Source organism: Ranitomeya imitator, chromosome 6 (genome assembly GCF_032444005.1).
Source record: "Ranitomeya imitator isolate aRanImi1 chromosome 6, aRanImi1.pri, whole genome shotgun sequence".
Classification (NCBI taxonomy): Eukaryota; Metazoa; Chordata; class Amphibia; order Anura; family Dendrobatidae; genus Ranitomeya; species Ranitomeya imitator.
In genome coordinates, this window is record NC_091287.1 from 273476690 (window position 1) to 273493816 (window position 17127).

Sequence of the window (17127 nt, forward strand, 5' to 3'; positions counted from 1 at the left end):
GGACAACTGTAATGAGTGGCACAGACACAGTTAGTAGGCCCAAAATAAAAATGTTGGCTAAATGCAGTTCAAAATTGGTAACAGGACTAAACAGGCGGCCTAGCTTTGTTCAGTGGAGGACAACTGTGATGAGTCACGCAGACACGGTTAGTAGGCCCAAATACAAAAGTAGGCTAAAAGCAGTTCAAAATTGGTAACAGGACTAAACAGCCGGCATAGCTAGGTACTGAGGTGGGTTTCTCTGCTGAGTAGCTGACAGTGGTAGTAGGCGCAAAGTATTAACTGGTCTTAATGGAGGCCAGGGCCCCTGTATATTTTAACTATCATGTATCATTTCAACAAATTTGTATTGGCAGTTCCATTGAAGGATTTAACAGCACAGACTACACAGTGGTAGAGCAGGGAGAGGTAAGCATTGCAAGTGGTAGAGCACTGTTCGAGCTGGGGGAGCACTCTCTCGTGGGCGGCGGTACTGGAACAGGGCCCCTCATATTACGACGGTGTGTCTGATGTGCACCACCACCGTCAGAGACACTTCATTGTACTATGAGGGACCCTGTGCCAGTGCCGTCACCCAAGAGTGGGCGCACCCACCTGTCCAGGCAAACGGCACTCGCAGGGGTGCTTGCACCAGGTGGTGACCACAGCCCTGTGGGGGGATTCAGCCCATTTAGGGAAATATAAAAATGGCCTATGGTGGACATTCAGCAGCTGCAAATGGCAGAATTGGAGAAGTCAGTAAGAGGAGGCCAAAAGCAAGACATTTTTCAAGCAAGCTACGTGTCAGCAGGAGAAGGTGGGGCAAAGTAATTTGAAATCCACATTAGATCATCAACATTTCGGGTAGCCAGACATGTCCTTTTTTGGTCAGTATTGAACCAGCAGCACTGAAGACTCTTTCTGATAGCACACTAGCAGCTGGGCAAGCAAGCTCCTGTAGTGCATATTCTGCCAATTCAGGCAAGGGGTCTATTTTAGATGCCCAGTAATCAAAGGGGAATGACCTGTGAGGGAGAACATTGATAAGAGAGGAAAAGTAGTTCGTAACCATACTGTACAAATGCTGTCTCCTGTCACTTTGAATCGATGCAGCACTAACTGTCATGTCAGCGGTCATTGCGAAATCACTCCACAACCTGGTCATAAAACCCGTCTATCCAATGCTACTTTGGATTTGTGCACCCCTAACACTTCTGCCATGTTGCCCCCTGCAGCTCGAGTGAGAACCATCACCACCGATGTGTGCTGGGAATGCCTGAACCAAATGGTCTACAAGAGTTGCTTGTTTGGTAGCCAATATTTGCTCAAGGTTCTCATGTGGCATAATATTTGTAATTTTCCTTTATATTGTGGATCCAGGAGGCAGGCCAACCAGTAATCATCATCGATCATCATTTTGATAGTGCGGGGGTCCCTTTTTAGGATACCCTGGGCATGCTCAGCCATGTGGGCCAATGTTCCAGGTGTCAATTCACTGCTTGGTTGAGGAGCACTTTCTTGCAAATCAACATCACTTGTGTCCCGCAAAAACCATGTACCTGACCATGCAATGCCACCAGTTTCTATTGCCCCCTGTGAAGCATCCTCCTCCCATAAATATTCATCCCCATCCTCCTCCTCCTCTTCATCTGCCTCCTCGTCCATGAGAGTTCCCTGAGCAGACATTGGCTGTCATCAATGCTTCCCTCCTCCTCAGCTACAGATGCCAGCTCCTTAATGTAAGTCAAACTTTGCATCAGCAGATGCATTAGTGGGATGCTCATGCTTATGATGGCGTCGTCTGCACTTACCAGCCATGTGCATTCCTCAAAACACTGAAGGACTTGACAGGGGTCTTACAGCTTCGACCACTGCACACCAGACAACTCCATGCCTGCCATCCAACTGCCTGCCCATGTATGTGCATCTTCCCACAAATTAATTACAGCACGCCTCTGTTTGCACAGCCTCTGAACCACGTGCAGTGGGGAGTTCCACCTTGTTGTAACGTCGATTATTAGGCGGTGCTGGAGAATATTCAGCCATCGCTGATGGTTCAGCATATGGCTGGAGTGTACGGGCGACTGGCGGATGTGCGAGCAAAGTCTTCGCACCTTCAGGAGCAGGGCTGGTAACTCCGGATAATTTTTGAGGAAGCAGTGCACCACCAGGTTCAAGGTGTTAGCCAGGCAAGGTATGTGTTTAAGTTCTGAAAGGGCTGTGGCAGCCATAAAATTCCTTCCATTATCACTGACTACCTTGCCTGCCTCAAGATGTACACTGCCCAGCCATGACTGAGTTAGTTCCTGCAAGTACTCGGCCAGTACTTCCGCAGTGTGTCTGTTGTCGCCCAAACACTTCATGTCTAACACAGCCTGATGACGCTTACCACTAGCTGTTCGATAATGGGACACCTCGTGTGCAACACTGGCAGCTGCGGATGGAGTAGTCTTGCGACTGCGATCTGTGGATGAGCTTTCGCTTCAGGAGAAGGAGGAGGAGGGGTGGCGAACGCCTACAGCCAACTGTTTCCTAAACCGTGGGCTAGGCAGAACTGTCCCACTATGGCTGTCCCCTGTGGACCCTGAATCCACCATATTAATCCAGTGTGCTGTGATGGACACGCAATGTCCCTGGCCATGCCTACTAGTCCATGCATCTGTTGTGAGGTGCACCTTTCTACTGACTGATTGCCTCAGTGCATGGACAATGCGGTCTTTGACATGCTGGTGGAGGGCTTGGATGGCTTTTCTCATAAAGAAGTGTCGACTGGGTATTTCATAGCGAGGTACTGCGTAGGGCATCATCTCTAATGAGATTAGACTAGCAATGTGGGTGTTCAAACCCTGTGTATGCAGATGAGAGGATGAGTACTTTCTTTTCCTAATTAGAGTCACTTGTAGGGTCAGCTGGACTGGAGAGGTGCAAATGGTGGAACTAGCAGTGGTGGTGGTGGTGGACATAGCGGATTGAGAGAGGGTTGGGGATGGTATTCTCGATGTTGGCTTACATACAGTGTTTCCTACCAATAACCTTGTTATTCCCTGACTGCTTTGGCTTTGCGACAATACCTCCACATTTGCTGCTGGTGGTGTCCTAACGGGTGGGCTTACAGTGATGGAAGCAATGTAGCATTGCTGACTACCTTCATTCTGAGCAGGTGAACCAACAGTACGAGACGATTGTTAGTTAGTCCAGGCTTGCAAGTGCATGCTGGTTAAATGTCTAAGCATGCACATTGTATTTAAATTTTGCAGATTCTTCCCTCTGCTAAAGGACTTTGAGCATTTCTTACAGATAACTTTTGACTGATCATTCGGATCTTGGTTAAAAAAATTGCCACACTGCACTCTTCCTACTATGGAATACCTTTCTAGGCATTGCACGCTGTGCTACTTTCACTGGATGGCCACGCTGTCCTAAAACTGTTTTTGTTTTTGACAAACGTTTTTGACCTGATACAGGCCTGCCAGATGACAGCTGTTGCGATGTAGATGGCTGCTGCAGATCATCTTCCTCCGCTTCAGAGCTACTGGCAGCAGCACCCTCTTCTGTTATGAAGTGGTGGTTCAGAAACACAATGGACCTAGTGGTTAAGAGCACACCAAGTGACCTGATAGTTACTAATAACATAGGACGAGCTCGGAGACGTGGGAACTCTGCTGACCGCAATCCCTAATCCTATCACACCACACTAGAGGTAGCCGTGGAGCGCTCCTGACCAGACCTAGGCGCCTCGGGCACAGCCTGAGAAACTAGCTAGCCCTGAAGATAGAAAAATAAGCCTACCTTGCCTCAGAGAAATTCCCCAAAGGAAAAGGCAGCCCCCCACATATAATGACTGTGAGTAAAGATGAAAATACAAACACAGAGATGAAATAGATTTTAGCAAAGTGAGGCCCGACTTACTGAATAGACCGAGGATAGGAAAGATATCTTTGCGGTCAGCACAAAAACCTACAAACAACCACGCAGAGGGCGCAAAAAGACCCTCCGTACCGACTAACGGCACGGAGGTGCTCCCTCTGCGTCCCAGAGCTTCCAGCAAGCAAGAAAAACCAATATAGCAAGCTGGACAGAAAAAATAGCAAACAAAAGTAACACAAGCAGACTTAGCTTATGCAGGTAAGACAGGTCACAAGAACGATCCAGAAGAGAGCAAGACCAATACTGGAACATTGACTGGAGGCTAGGAACAAAGAACTAGGTGGAGTTAAATAGAGCAGCACCTAACGACTTAACCTCGTCACCTGAGAAAGGAAACTCAGAAGCCGCAGCCCCACTCACATCCACCAGAGGAAGCTCATGGACAGAACCAGCCGAAGTACCACTCATGACCACAAGAGGGAGCTCGACCACAGAATTCACAACACTCTTCCCCCAATGGCTACCAATTTGGGTCAACGACTGGGTCATCTATCACCGCCTCTTCAATGTCATGTGCACATTCCTCTGTGTCACCGTGTAAGGTGCTATAGCGTTTGGGACGAGGCACCATAGTCTCATCAGGGTCAGATTCTGGCTCAGTACACTGCGAGGACAATGTAGTGATCTGAGTCAATGGAACAGCATTATAATCTAGCTGTGGCTGTGCATCAGTGCACTCCATGTCCGATTCATCTTGTAATGGGCAGTTAACAATTTCCTGTTCTAACCCAGGCACAGTATGTGTAAAGAGCTCCATGGAGTAACCTGTAGTGTCGCCTGACGCATCCTTCACTTTTGGTTTGGGTGAAGGACACAAGGAAATGTCTTTTTCCTGATCGGGAGCATCCACTGATGACTTGCTGCTTTTATATTTGGAACTTTCTGAAGAGGAGGCGAAAGAGCTAGAGACTGAGTCAGCAAGAAATACCAAAACTTTTTCCTGCTGCTCCGGCTTTAAAAGCCGCCTTCCTTCTCCGAGATAAGGGAGCCTTCGAGGCCTTGTGTAGCCAGACGATGACGCTGGCTCAACACCTCCAGCCTTAGGTGCTATTGTGCTTTTGCCACTACCACCAGATGCACCAACACCACCATCAGTAGCAGCTCACAACCACCACCCACGGCCTCCTCCAACTGACTTCCACATTTTTTGGAAAATCTAACCAAAATAACAATCATTATATGGTACTGTAAAACAAGGTAGAAGGTGTATATAAACATGTTGAGATTTTAAATCTCCCTTTTTGGGGCGAGACTGAACAAAAAGTCAGGCCCTGTGCAAAAAACAACACAATGTAAGTGGCTGAAAGTGGCTGGCTGATATACGACAAACTAACAGGACAGAAGTATATCCACTTTGTGAAAATTTGAATCTCCCCCTTTTTTTGGGAGACTGAACCACAACTTAGGCCCAGTGTATATAACCACACAATCTAAGTGGCAGAAAGTGGCTGGCTGATATACAACAAACTAACAGGACAGAAGTATATCCACTTTTTGAGAATTTGAATCTCCCTCTTTTTTTTTGGAGACTGAACCACAACTTAGGCCCAGTGTATATAACAATGCAATCTAAGTGGCTGAAAGTGGCTGGCTGATATACGACAAACAAACAGGACAGAAGTATATCCACTTTTTGAGAATTTGAATCTCCCCTTTTTTTTTTGGAGACTGAACTACAACTTAGGCCCAGTGTATATAACAATGCAATCTAAGTGGCTGAAAGTGGCTGGCTGGTATACGACAAACTAACAGAACAGAAGTATATCCACTTTTTGAGAATTTGAATCTCCCTCTTTTTTTGGGAGACTGAACCACAACTTAGGCCCAGTGTATATAACAATGCTATCTAAGTGGCTGAAAGTGGCTTGCTGATATACAACAAACTAACAGGACAGAAGTATATCCACTTTTTGAGAATTTGAATCTCCCTCATTTTTTATGGAGACTGAACCACCACTTAGGCCCAGTGTATATAACAATGCAATCTAAGTGGCTGAAAGTGGCTGGCTGATATACGACAAACTAACAGGACAGAAGTATATCCACTTTTTGAGAATTTGAATCTCCCTCTTTTTTTTTGGAGACTGAACCACAACTTAGGCCCAGTGTATATAACAATGCAATCTAAGTGGCTGAAAGTGGCTGGCTGATATACGACAAACAAACAGGACAGAAGTATATCCACTTTTTGAGAATTTGAATCTCCCCTTTTTTTTTTGGAGACTGAACTACAACTTAGGCCCAGTGTATATAACAATGCAATCTAAGTGGCTGAAAGTGGCTGGCTGGTATACGACAAACTAACAGAACAGAAGTATATCCACTTTTTGAGAATTTGAATCTCCCTCTTTTTTTGGGAGACTGAACCACAACTTAGGCCCAGTGTATATAACAATGCTATCTAAGTGGCTGAAAGTGGCTTGCTGATATACAACAAACTAACAGGACAGAAGTATATCCACTTTTTGAGAATTTGAATCTCCCTCATTTTTTATGGAGACTGAACCACAACTTAGGCCCAGTGTATATAACAATGCAATCTAAGTGGCTGAAAGTGGCTGGCTGATATACGACAAACTAACAGGACAGAAGTATATCCACTTTTTGAGAATTTGAATCTCCCCTTTTTTTTTGGAGACTGAACCACAACTTAGGCCCAGTGTATATACCAACACAATCTAAGTGGCAGAAAGTGGCTGGCTGATATACGACAAACTAACAGGACAGAAGTATATCCACTTTTTGAGTATTTGAATCTCCCTCTTTTTTTGGGGAGACTGAACCACAACTTAGGCCCAGTGTATATAACAATACAATTTAAGTGGCAGAAAGTGGCTGGCTGATATATGGCAAACTAACAGGACAGAAGTATATCCAGTTTGTGAGAATTTGAATCTCAACTTTTTTGGGGGGAGACTGAACCACAACTTAGGCCCAGTGTATATAACATCGCAATCTAAGTGGCAGAAAGTGGCTGGCTGATATACGACAAACTAACAGGACAGAAGTATATCCACTTTGTGAGAATTTGAATCTCCCTTGTTTTTTTTGGGAGACTGAACCACAACTTAGGCCCAGTGTATATAACAATGCAATCTAAGTGGCAGAAAGTGGCTGGCTGATATACGGCAAACGAACAGGACAGAAGTATATCCATTTTGTGAGAATTTAAATCTCCCTTTTTTGGGGGGGAGACAGAACCACAACTTAGGCCCAGTGTATATAACAACGCTATCTAAGTTGCAGAAAGTGGCTGGCTGATATACGAAAAACTAACAGGACAGAAGTATATCCACTTTGTGAGAATTTGAATCTCACTTTTTTGGGAGAGACTGAATCAAAACTCAGGCCCAGTGTATAAAGCAACACAATGTAAGTGGCAGAAAGTGGCTGGAAGATATATGAAAAATACAAGGACTATAGTACAATTTCAATCTCCCTACAATGATCTCAGGAAAAGTATGGCAGCAATAAAAAGGACTGCTGCACACAAAAGTGTGGACAAATAAACAAGATAACTGTGCAGAAAGTAGCAACAGGATTTTTGCTTTTAAAAAAGCAGTTGGTTTGCACAGCGGCGTGCAAACAGCAATGCAGATATCAGGGAGCCTTACAAGGCAGCCTAATAAGCTACAGAGCTGATTCACAAAAATATAACCTCCATTGTCCCTACAAACAAATGGTGGTGTTGGACAGTGGAAATTGCTACAGCACAAGCAGTTTCGGGTCTTAATCTTCCCTCCCTAACTATATCCCTTCTTCTGATGAAGCTGTGGCAACCTCTCCCTATGCTACGATCGGCAGAAGTAAGATGCACGCCCCTTTATAGCCCCTGTGACGCCACAGAAAGCAAGCCAGTCACTGTCATGCCCTTCTCTAAGATGGTGGGGACCGAGACCTATGTCATCACGTTGCCCACACTCTGCGTCCTCCTTCATTTGCAGAAAAATGGCGCTGAAAGCGTCATACGAAACGCGACTTTGGCGCGAAGATCGCCAACCTCATGGCCGATCCCACACTAGGATCGGGTCGGGTTTCATGAAACCTGACTTTGTCCGATCCGTTTCGCTCAACCCTAATATAAGCTGCTGCCACCGCCTTTAGCGGCTGATCTACAGTATTCTTTAATGCTGTAAATAAGCACCTGATGTAACCTGAAAGATGAGAAAAACAAGTTATATTATACTCACCTGGGAGGGCGGTCCCTTGCGGTCCAGTCCAGTGGGCGTTACGGTCGGTGTCCAGTGCCTCCCATCTTCACGCACCAGACTCGGACTGCGACAGGAAGCAAGGAAGAAGACGTCATTATATAAAGATGGGAGGTGCCGGACCCAGACCGCAACGTGGTCTTATCTTTTAGGTTACATCGGGAGCTTATCTACAGCATTACGGAATGCTGTAGATATGACCCTAATGGCGGAGATAACAGGTTATATACGAAAAATGAGGTGACAGATTACCTTTAACTGCCTGATTTGAAAAAATACAAAGGATTAGAAATTAATGTTAAAGGAATTGTCCCCTTTAAGAATAGTCGTCACATACTGAATAAGACACATGGTACAACTGGCATATGCTTCTGCTAGAAATATTACTCCAGTTAGTGGTGTAAGATTTTGTTGAAGCTGGCCAGGACTGGCGTAAAAACTTTGAAAGTAGCAACATTTTTCCCATCAACATGAATCGTGGCCTTAATTATTGGAGTGATGCATCTATTTCCTGTTTGTTTTTAATCTATCTTTATCTTTAGGACCTATGGATCGGTTAATAGAGGCTATGATCAATACTCATTAATTTTGCGTCCAGTATTGCTGTCTTCCCAAACTCTTCATTTATCCACCAATAGAGACAGTTAACATTATCTGCAATATATGCAATATGCACTTACTCTGACTAAATCTTGGTGGATTGTCATTTACATCTGTCAGAGTAATGTTCACAGTAGTCGTTCCGGATAATCCTCCCATCTGGCCACCCATATCTTTGGCCTGGATAACAACTTGGTAATGTTCTTTGATTTCTCGATTCATGTTTGGTAAAGCAGTACGGATAATACCTTACATAAAGAAAAAATAATCAACATTGATATAATATGCTATACATATTCACATATTGCAATTTGTTTAGAAAACAGATAATTATTCAGACAATTTGGAAAGAAACAGTGAAGCAATAATGTTAAAAAATTTTCCTCTAAAATTAGATCTACGGAGTTCTTTCCATTAAGGGTGAGTTGATCAGGAAAAAATTGAATTTGCCTATTCATGGTTATTTTTCCAGAAAATTTAATTCCCAGAGAAGTTAATGTCTCTTATTGTGCTCTGGGGTCTTTACAGACCTTAGATCATAATAATCGAAGGATATATCGAAAAAAGGAATGTTTATTCCTCACCTATTCAACGACAAATGGATTGTTGTTGTACAGGTCATGAATTTGGTGTTTTATTATTTTAAAATTTACTGTAATAAATGGGTCAAAGAGACTGAGGAGTGATTATTTCAATTAAAGGAGACAGTGTATTTATTTCAATTTAAGTACTTTACTCTGTTTTTATTACTTTTGCCTATGGGGTTAGTAATGGAAGTGTCTTATAAATTACTAACATGTGGACTTGATGTCAGTTGACATTACAAAGCTGACATCAACCCCATAAATATTGCCCCACTTGCAACCTCACCAGGGCAAGTGGAAAGAGCTGGGCAAAGCGCCAGAATTGACATTTCTAACAAATGCTCCTTTTCTGGGAGCTGCTATTTTTACGCTGGGTAGGGCCAATATCCATGGCCCCTTTCAAGTCTGAAAATATCAGCCCTTAGCTGTGTGCTTTAGCTTGGCTTGCTGTCAAAACTAAAGGGACCCTACGCCATTTTTTAAATAATTAAAAACTAGGGTTTGGAAGTCGACTCTTCTATTTTGGATAACCAGCCAAGATAAAGCTGATAGCTGGGGGTGGCAGCTCACAGCTGTCAGCTTGACTTGACTTGGTTAGCAAAACAGAGGGATCCTTCCCCATTTTTTCTTTTATTTATTTATTGCACAGGTTCATGCTGGTGAATACTCTCATCCTAGTACACCTACTCTCACTATCAGTGAGACCAGGCTTACAATGATGAGAATAATACTCTCCTCAGCCAACTCCTGTGACCGGCTGTAACCTTTTTACCACCTGTCAGACTGCTGGCTCTCACAGGGACACCTAGATGTTTGTCCGAACCTGATAGACCCGAACATCCACAGGGCCGCCCATCACTATTTAAGATGTAATAGAAGCCTAGAATTATGAAAGGAGTAGGAGTGAGGAAGAAGCTAAAGGAGTCCTGGACAAGGAGCTGCCATGAATAATAGGTAAGGGGCAAACTGAATATAATATATACTGTATTTTTTTATTTTTTTTCCTCTTCCATTTATTTTGCTCTATGGTCTGGGTAAAACTTAGGGCATAATAAATGACTCTTTGTCATTAATTTAATTCCTGCAAATGAGCCTCAATGAAGTCCAAGACTAGTCAGACTAGCTTACAGTATTTCTAGAATGCAGATTTTATGCATAAATCTTATTTATTCTTTTTGCAAAGTTAATTGTGATTATATATAAACTGTATATATACAGTACAATTTTTACTATGATACTGTTACTATAAGACACAGACAACCATATTTAAAAACACATATATATATATATGTATATATATATATATATATATATATATATAGCACAAACTTAGGTAATAAAGCAGTATGTGACCAAAAATCACACCAAAACCTTCATAAGTTATAACCTTGTTGGACTGTGGAAATACTTCAGTTATTTGCTCTAACATTATTAAGCTAGGATCAAATTGTGTTGAATTCAATTTGGTCACATTTCTCTACAATGTGATTTTAAACCTTTGCAGTTGTAGAATTTTTCATTATTTTATTCCTTTGTGGTATGGGCATGCCGCTCAATTTCTTATTCGGGTATAGTAGCCATGCTTAAAGGATTTAAACATTTACAGTTGCTATTATATAAGTGTGCGTGTGAGTAATTTATTTTGCATAAATAAAGTTTAAATTAAGAATTCTGATTATGACTATGCATCCTGCTTTCCCATGAAAATATAATTCAGAAATGGGTGATTTTTGCATATTGGGTTATATTATTTATTTGTTTATATCATAGCACAGATATCACAGTTTATCAGGCAGATTGCACAGCTAACGGTAAACTGTTATAATGTACGAAATCACAGTTCAGTCTCCTGACTATATACTAAAAATCTACTAATTTATTTATATGAATATATTGGGAAGAATGATTGTATTTTACCACAGCAAGCAATTATTTACAATTGAAGCGAAAATTCAGAATGGGATAAATAATAAGATGGAGGATTTAGTCAAGTATTATTTATTTACGGAGGATCTGTCATAAAGTTAAAAGTGACTAGTTTTTCTTACATATTTTTCTTACTCACTTAAAGAGTAAACACAATTTTAATTTTATAGATCAATGGTCAACTTTGTAATATATCTTATCAGAAAAATTTGCTTCTTTCTCTGCAAGAATTGATCGGTCATTATCAGAATTCTAAATTCTGAGGTAAAATCTGTATTCAGTGAAGACAGACTATCCTATTACTGAGATGGAAGAGGGGGAGCTGCTACTGATAAGATTCTTTAAGAAGCGGGAGTTGTGTCCATGGTTGTGGCACCTATGGAGATTTGTATCTAGTAACTATACCCTGTTAAAGAGTGCCAAATAACGCACATGGAAAGAATAAGTAGTTCAGTACAATAAGGTCAAATAATATACAGAAAGTATGCACAAGAGCCACATAGTGAAACAATTGTAGATCTATATTAACCCCTTAGCGACCGCCGATACGCCTTTTAACGGCGGCCGCTAAGGGTACTTAAACCACAGCGCCGTTAATTAACGGCGCTGTGGAAAAAGTCAATAGCGCCCCCCCAGAGGCCGATTTTCTCCGGGGTCTCGGCTGCCGGGGGTAGCCGAGACCCCAGAGAACATGATTTATTTGCGATCGCCGGTAATCAGTAATCGCCGTATTTGCGATCGCCGGTAATTAACCGTTTACCGGCGATCGCAAAAAAAAAAAAAAAACGCGATCTCTTTTTAATTTCTCTGTCCTCCGATGTGATCGCACATCGGAGGACAGAGAAAAGGGGTCCCAGGTGGCCCCCCAACCAATACTCACCTAGCTCCCCCGATGCTCCTCGTGTCTCCCGGTGGGCGCCGCCATCTATCAAAATGGCGGGCGCATGCGCAGTGCACCCGCCGGCCGGCACCGGGAGTATCTTTGGGGTCTCGGCTGCCGGGGGTAGCCGAGACCCCAAAGAGCATGATCTGGGTCGGTTTTACCGACCCCTGTTTTGCGATCGCCGGTAATTAACTGTTTACCGGCGACCGCAAAAAAAAAAAAGTAAAGTGTAATTCTCTGTCCTCTGATGTGATCGCACATCAGAGGACAGAGAAATAGGGGGATTCGGGGACCCTACAATACTCACCTGTGTCCCTGGATCCTCTTGCTGCTCCTCCTGGCCGCCGGCAGAAGAACATGGCGGACGCATGCCCAGTGCGCCCGCCATCTGTCTCCATCTGCCGGCCGGCAGGAGAACAGCAGTTGGGGCTAAAATTAGGGTTAGGGTTAGGGTTAGGGGTAGGGGTAGGGTTAGGGGTAGGGTTAGGGTTAGGGGTATGGGTAGGGGTAGGGTTAGGGGTAGGGGTAGGGTTAGGTTAGGGGTAGGGGTAGGGTTAGGGTTAGGGCTAGGGTTAGGGCTAGGGTTGGGGCTAAATTTAGGGTTAGGGTTGGGGCTAAATTTAGGGTTAGGCTTCTTTCACACTTACATCGGTACGGGGCCGTCGCAATGCGTCGGCCCGACATACCGACGCACGTTGTGAAAATTGTGCACAACGTGGGCAGCAGCTGTAGTTTTTCAACGCATCCGCTGCCCAATTTATGTCCTGGGGAGGAGGGGGCGGAGTTACGGCCACGCATGCGCGGTCAGAAATGGCGGATGCGACGTACAAAAAACGTTTCATTGAACGTTTTTTTGTGCCGACGGTCCGCCAAAACACAACTGATCCAGTGCACGACGGACGCGACGTGTGGCCATCCGTCACGATCCGTCGGCAATACAAGTCTATGGGCAAAAAACGCATCCTGCGGGCACATTTGCAGGATCCGTTTCTTGTCCAAAACGACAGATTGCGACGGAATGCCAAATGACGCAAGTGTGAAAGTAGCCTTAGGGCTAGGGTTAGGGTTGGGGCTAAAGTTAGGGCTAGGGTTGGGGCTAAAGTTAGGGTTAGAGCTGGGATTAGGGTTAGGGTTTGGATTAGGGTTGGTATTAGGGTTAGGGTTGGCATTAGGGTTACGCTTGGGATTAGGGTTAGGTTTGGGATTAGGGTTAAGGTTAGGGTTGTGATTAGGGGTGTATTGGGATTAGGGTTAGGTTTGAGGTTAGGGTTGAGATTAGGATTAGGGGTGTGTTGGATTTAGGGTTTTGATTAGGGTTATGGTTAGGGTTGACATTAGGGTTGTTTTGGGGTAAGGGTTGTGATTATGGTTAGGGTTAGTGATTAGGATTATGGATCAGGTTGGGATTAGGGTTAGGGGTGTGTTGGGGTTAGGGTTGGAGCTAGAATTGGGGGGTTTCCACTGTTTAGGTACATCAGGGGGTCTCCAAACACGACAGCCAATTTTGTGCTCAAAAAGTCAAATGGTGCTCCCTCCCTTCTCCCAAAGGGTGGTTACCCCCACATATGGGGCATCAGCGTACTCGGGATAAATTGGACAACAAATTCTGGGGTCCAATTTCTCTTGTTACCCTTGTGAAAATAAAAACTTGGGGGCTACAATATCTTTTTTGTGAAAAAAAAAATATTTTTTATTTTCACGACTCTGCATTCTAAACTTCTGTGAAGCACTTGGGCATTCAAAATTCTCACCACACATCTAGATAAGTTCCTTGGGGGGTCTAGTTTCCAAAATGGGGTCACTTGTGGGGGGTTACTACAGTTTAGGTACATCAGGGGCTCTGCAATCGCAACATAATGCCCGCAGACCATTCTATCAAAGTCTGCATTCCAAAAAGGCGCTCCTTCCCTTCCGAGCTCTGCCGTGCGCCCAAACAGTGGTTTACCCCCACATATGGTGCATCAGCGTACTCGGGATAAATTGGACAACAACAATTGCAGTCCAATTTCTCCTGTTACCCTTGTGAAAATAAAAACTTGGGGGCTACAATATCTTTTTTGTGGAAAAAAAAATATTTTTTATTTTCACGACTCTGCATTCTAAACTTCTGTGAAGCATTTGGGCATTCAAAGTTCTCACCACACATCTAGATAAGTTCCTTGGGGGGTCTAGTTTCCAAAATGGGGTCACTTGTGGGGGGTTACTACAGTTTAGGTACATCAGGGGCTCTGCAATCGCAACATAATACCCGCAGACCATTCTATCAAAGTCTGCATTCCAAAAAGGCGCTCCTTCCCTTCCGAGCTCTGCCGTGCGCCCAAACAGTGGTTTACCCCCACATATGGGGTACCAGCATACTCAGGACAAATTGGACAACAACTTTTGGGGTCCAATTTCTCTTGTTACCCTTGTGAAAATAAAAACTTGGGGGCTAAAAAATCTTTTTTGTGGAAAAAAAATTTTTTTTTATTTTCACGGCTCTGCATTATAAACTTCTGTGAAGCACTTGGGCATTCAAGGTTCTCACCACACATCTAGATAAGTTCCATGGGGGTTCTAGTTTCCAAAATGGGGTCACTTGTGGGAGATTTCTACTGTTTAGGCACATCAGGGGCTCTCCAAACGCGACATGGCGTCCGATCTCAATTCCAGCGAATTCTACATTGAAAAAGTAAAACGGCACTCTTTCTCTTCCAAGCTCTGCGGTGCGCCCAAACAGTGGTTTACCCCCACATATTGGGTATCGACGTACTCAGGAGAAATTGCACAACAACTTTAGTGGTCTAATTTCTCCTGTTACCCTTGTGAAAATAAAAATTTGTGGCCAAAAAGATCATTTTTGTAGAAAAAATGCAATTTTTCTTTCACGGCTCTACGTTATAAACTTCTGTGAAGCACATGGGGGTTCAAAGTGCTCGCCACACATCTAGATAAGTTCCTTAAGGGGTCTAGTTTCCAAAATGGTGTCACTTGTGGGGGGTTTCCACTGTTTAGGCACATCAGGGGCTTTCCAAAAGTGACATGGCGTCCGATCTCAATTCCAGCCAATTCTACATTGAAAAAGTAAAACGGCACTCCTTCTCTTCCAAGCTCTGCGGTGCGCCCTAACAGTGGTTTACCCCCACATATTGGGTATCAGCGTACTCAGGAGAAATTGCACAACAACTTTTGTGGTCTAATTTCTCCTGTTACCCTTGTGAAAATAAATATTTGTGGGCAAAAAGATCATTTTTGTAGAAAAAATGTGATTTTTTTTTTTCACGGCTCTACATTATAAACTTCTGTGAAGCACATGGGGGTTCAAAGTGCTCACCACACATCTAGATATGTTCCTTAAGGGGTCTAGTTTCCAAAATGGGGTAACTTGTGGGGGGTTTCCACTGTTTAGGCACATCAGAGGCTCTCCAAACGCGACATGGCGTCCAATCTCAATTCCAGCCAATTCTACATTGAAAAAGTAAAACGGCGCTCCTTCACTTCCAAGCTCTGCGGTGCGCCCAAACAGTGGTTTACCCCCACATATGGGGTATCGACGTATTCAGGAGAAATCGCACAACAACTTTTGTGGTCTAATTTCTCCTGTTACCCTTGTGAAAATAAGAATTTGTGAGCGAAAAGATCATTTTTGTGTAAACAAAAGCGATTTTTTATTTTCACGGCTCTACGTTATAAACTTCTGTGAAGCACTTGGGGGTTCAAAGTGCTCAACACACATCTAGATAAGTTCCTTAAGGGGTCTAGTTTCCAAAATGGTGTCACTTGAGGGGTTTCCACTGTTTAGGCACATCAGGGGCTCTCTAAACATGACATGGCGTCCGATCTCAATTCCAGCCAATTCTGCATTGAAAAAGTCAAACGGCGCTCCTTCACTTCTAAGTTCTGCGGTGCGCCCAAAAAGTGGTTTACCCCCACATATGGGGTATTGGCTTATTCAGGAGAAATTGCATAACAAAATTTATGGTTACATTTCTGTTTTTACACTTGTGAAAACAAAAAAAATGGTTCTGAATTAAGATGTTTGCAAAAAAAAGTTAAATGTTCATTTTTTCCTTCCACATTGTTTCAGTTCCTGTGAAGCACGTAAAGGGTTAATAAACTTCTTGAATGTGGTTTTGAGAACCTTGAGGGGTGTAGTTTTTAGAATGGTGTCACACTTGGGTATTTTCTATCATATAGATCCCTCAAAATGACTTCAAATGTGATGTGGTCCCTAAAAAAAAATGGTGTTGTAAAAATGAGAAATTGCTGGTCAAATTTAACCCTTATAACTCCCTAACAAAAAAAAATGTTGTTTCCAAAATTGTGCTGATGTAAAGTAGACATGTGGGAAATGTTATTTATTACCTATTTTTCGTGACATATCTCTCTGATTTAAGGGCATAAAAACACAAAGTTTGAATATTGCAAAATTTTAAAAATTTTCGCCATATTTCCGTTTTTTTCATAAATAATCGCAAGTAATATCGAAGAAATGTTACCACTAATATGAAGTACAATATGTCACGAAAAAACAATCTCAGAATCAGCAGGATCCGTTGAAGCGTTCCAGAGTTATAACCTCATAAAGTGACAGTGGTCAGAATTGCAAAAATTGGCTCGGTCATTAAGTACCAAATTGGCTCTGTCACTAAGGGGTTAAGTAAGTAAAAGAAAAAATACAAAAAAGATAAATAAAAAGTGGGAAACCACAAGGTGGCGCCACACACCCACAGAAATGACTAGCAAGTAGACCATAGCAAAGTGCTTTAGAGCATAAAAATCTATTTTGCTATACCATAGTACAAATGTACTAAGGCTCAAAAAGCCTGTTACAGGATAATTATAATTATACAAAGAGGTACATTTCGTACAATGTTTTACCTCCTGTGGGTGGTGTGCTTGACCCATAACGTGTTTTGGTGCAATGCCTTCTTCTGGGGGTTGGGAGGAGGGAGTGTTCCAGCGGTGTGAGTCAGGGGCTTCAGGAAAATGTTGGCTATGCAAGGCAGGAGCATAGCCCCAGTTTCGCACATTGAGTTCC

The 17127-nt window shown here is 43.2% G+C and overlaps 1 protein-coding gene across 2 annotated transcripts in view; it reads right to left on the minus strand.

The window, feature by feature from the left end:
• Positions 1–17127, minus strand: part of LOC138642453 (cadherin-10-like) — a 1145040-nt gene that overhangs the window by 322030 nt on the left and 805883 nt on the right. For both annotated transcript variants that reach the window (XM_069730607.1, XM_069730608.1), the window contains exon 5: positions 8795–8962. In XM_069730607.1, the coding sequence (XP_069586708.1) occupies positions 8795–8962 (168 nt within the window). The remainder of the gene's footprint in view (positions 1–8794; positions 8963–17127) is intronic.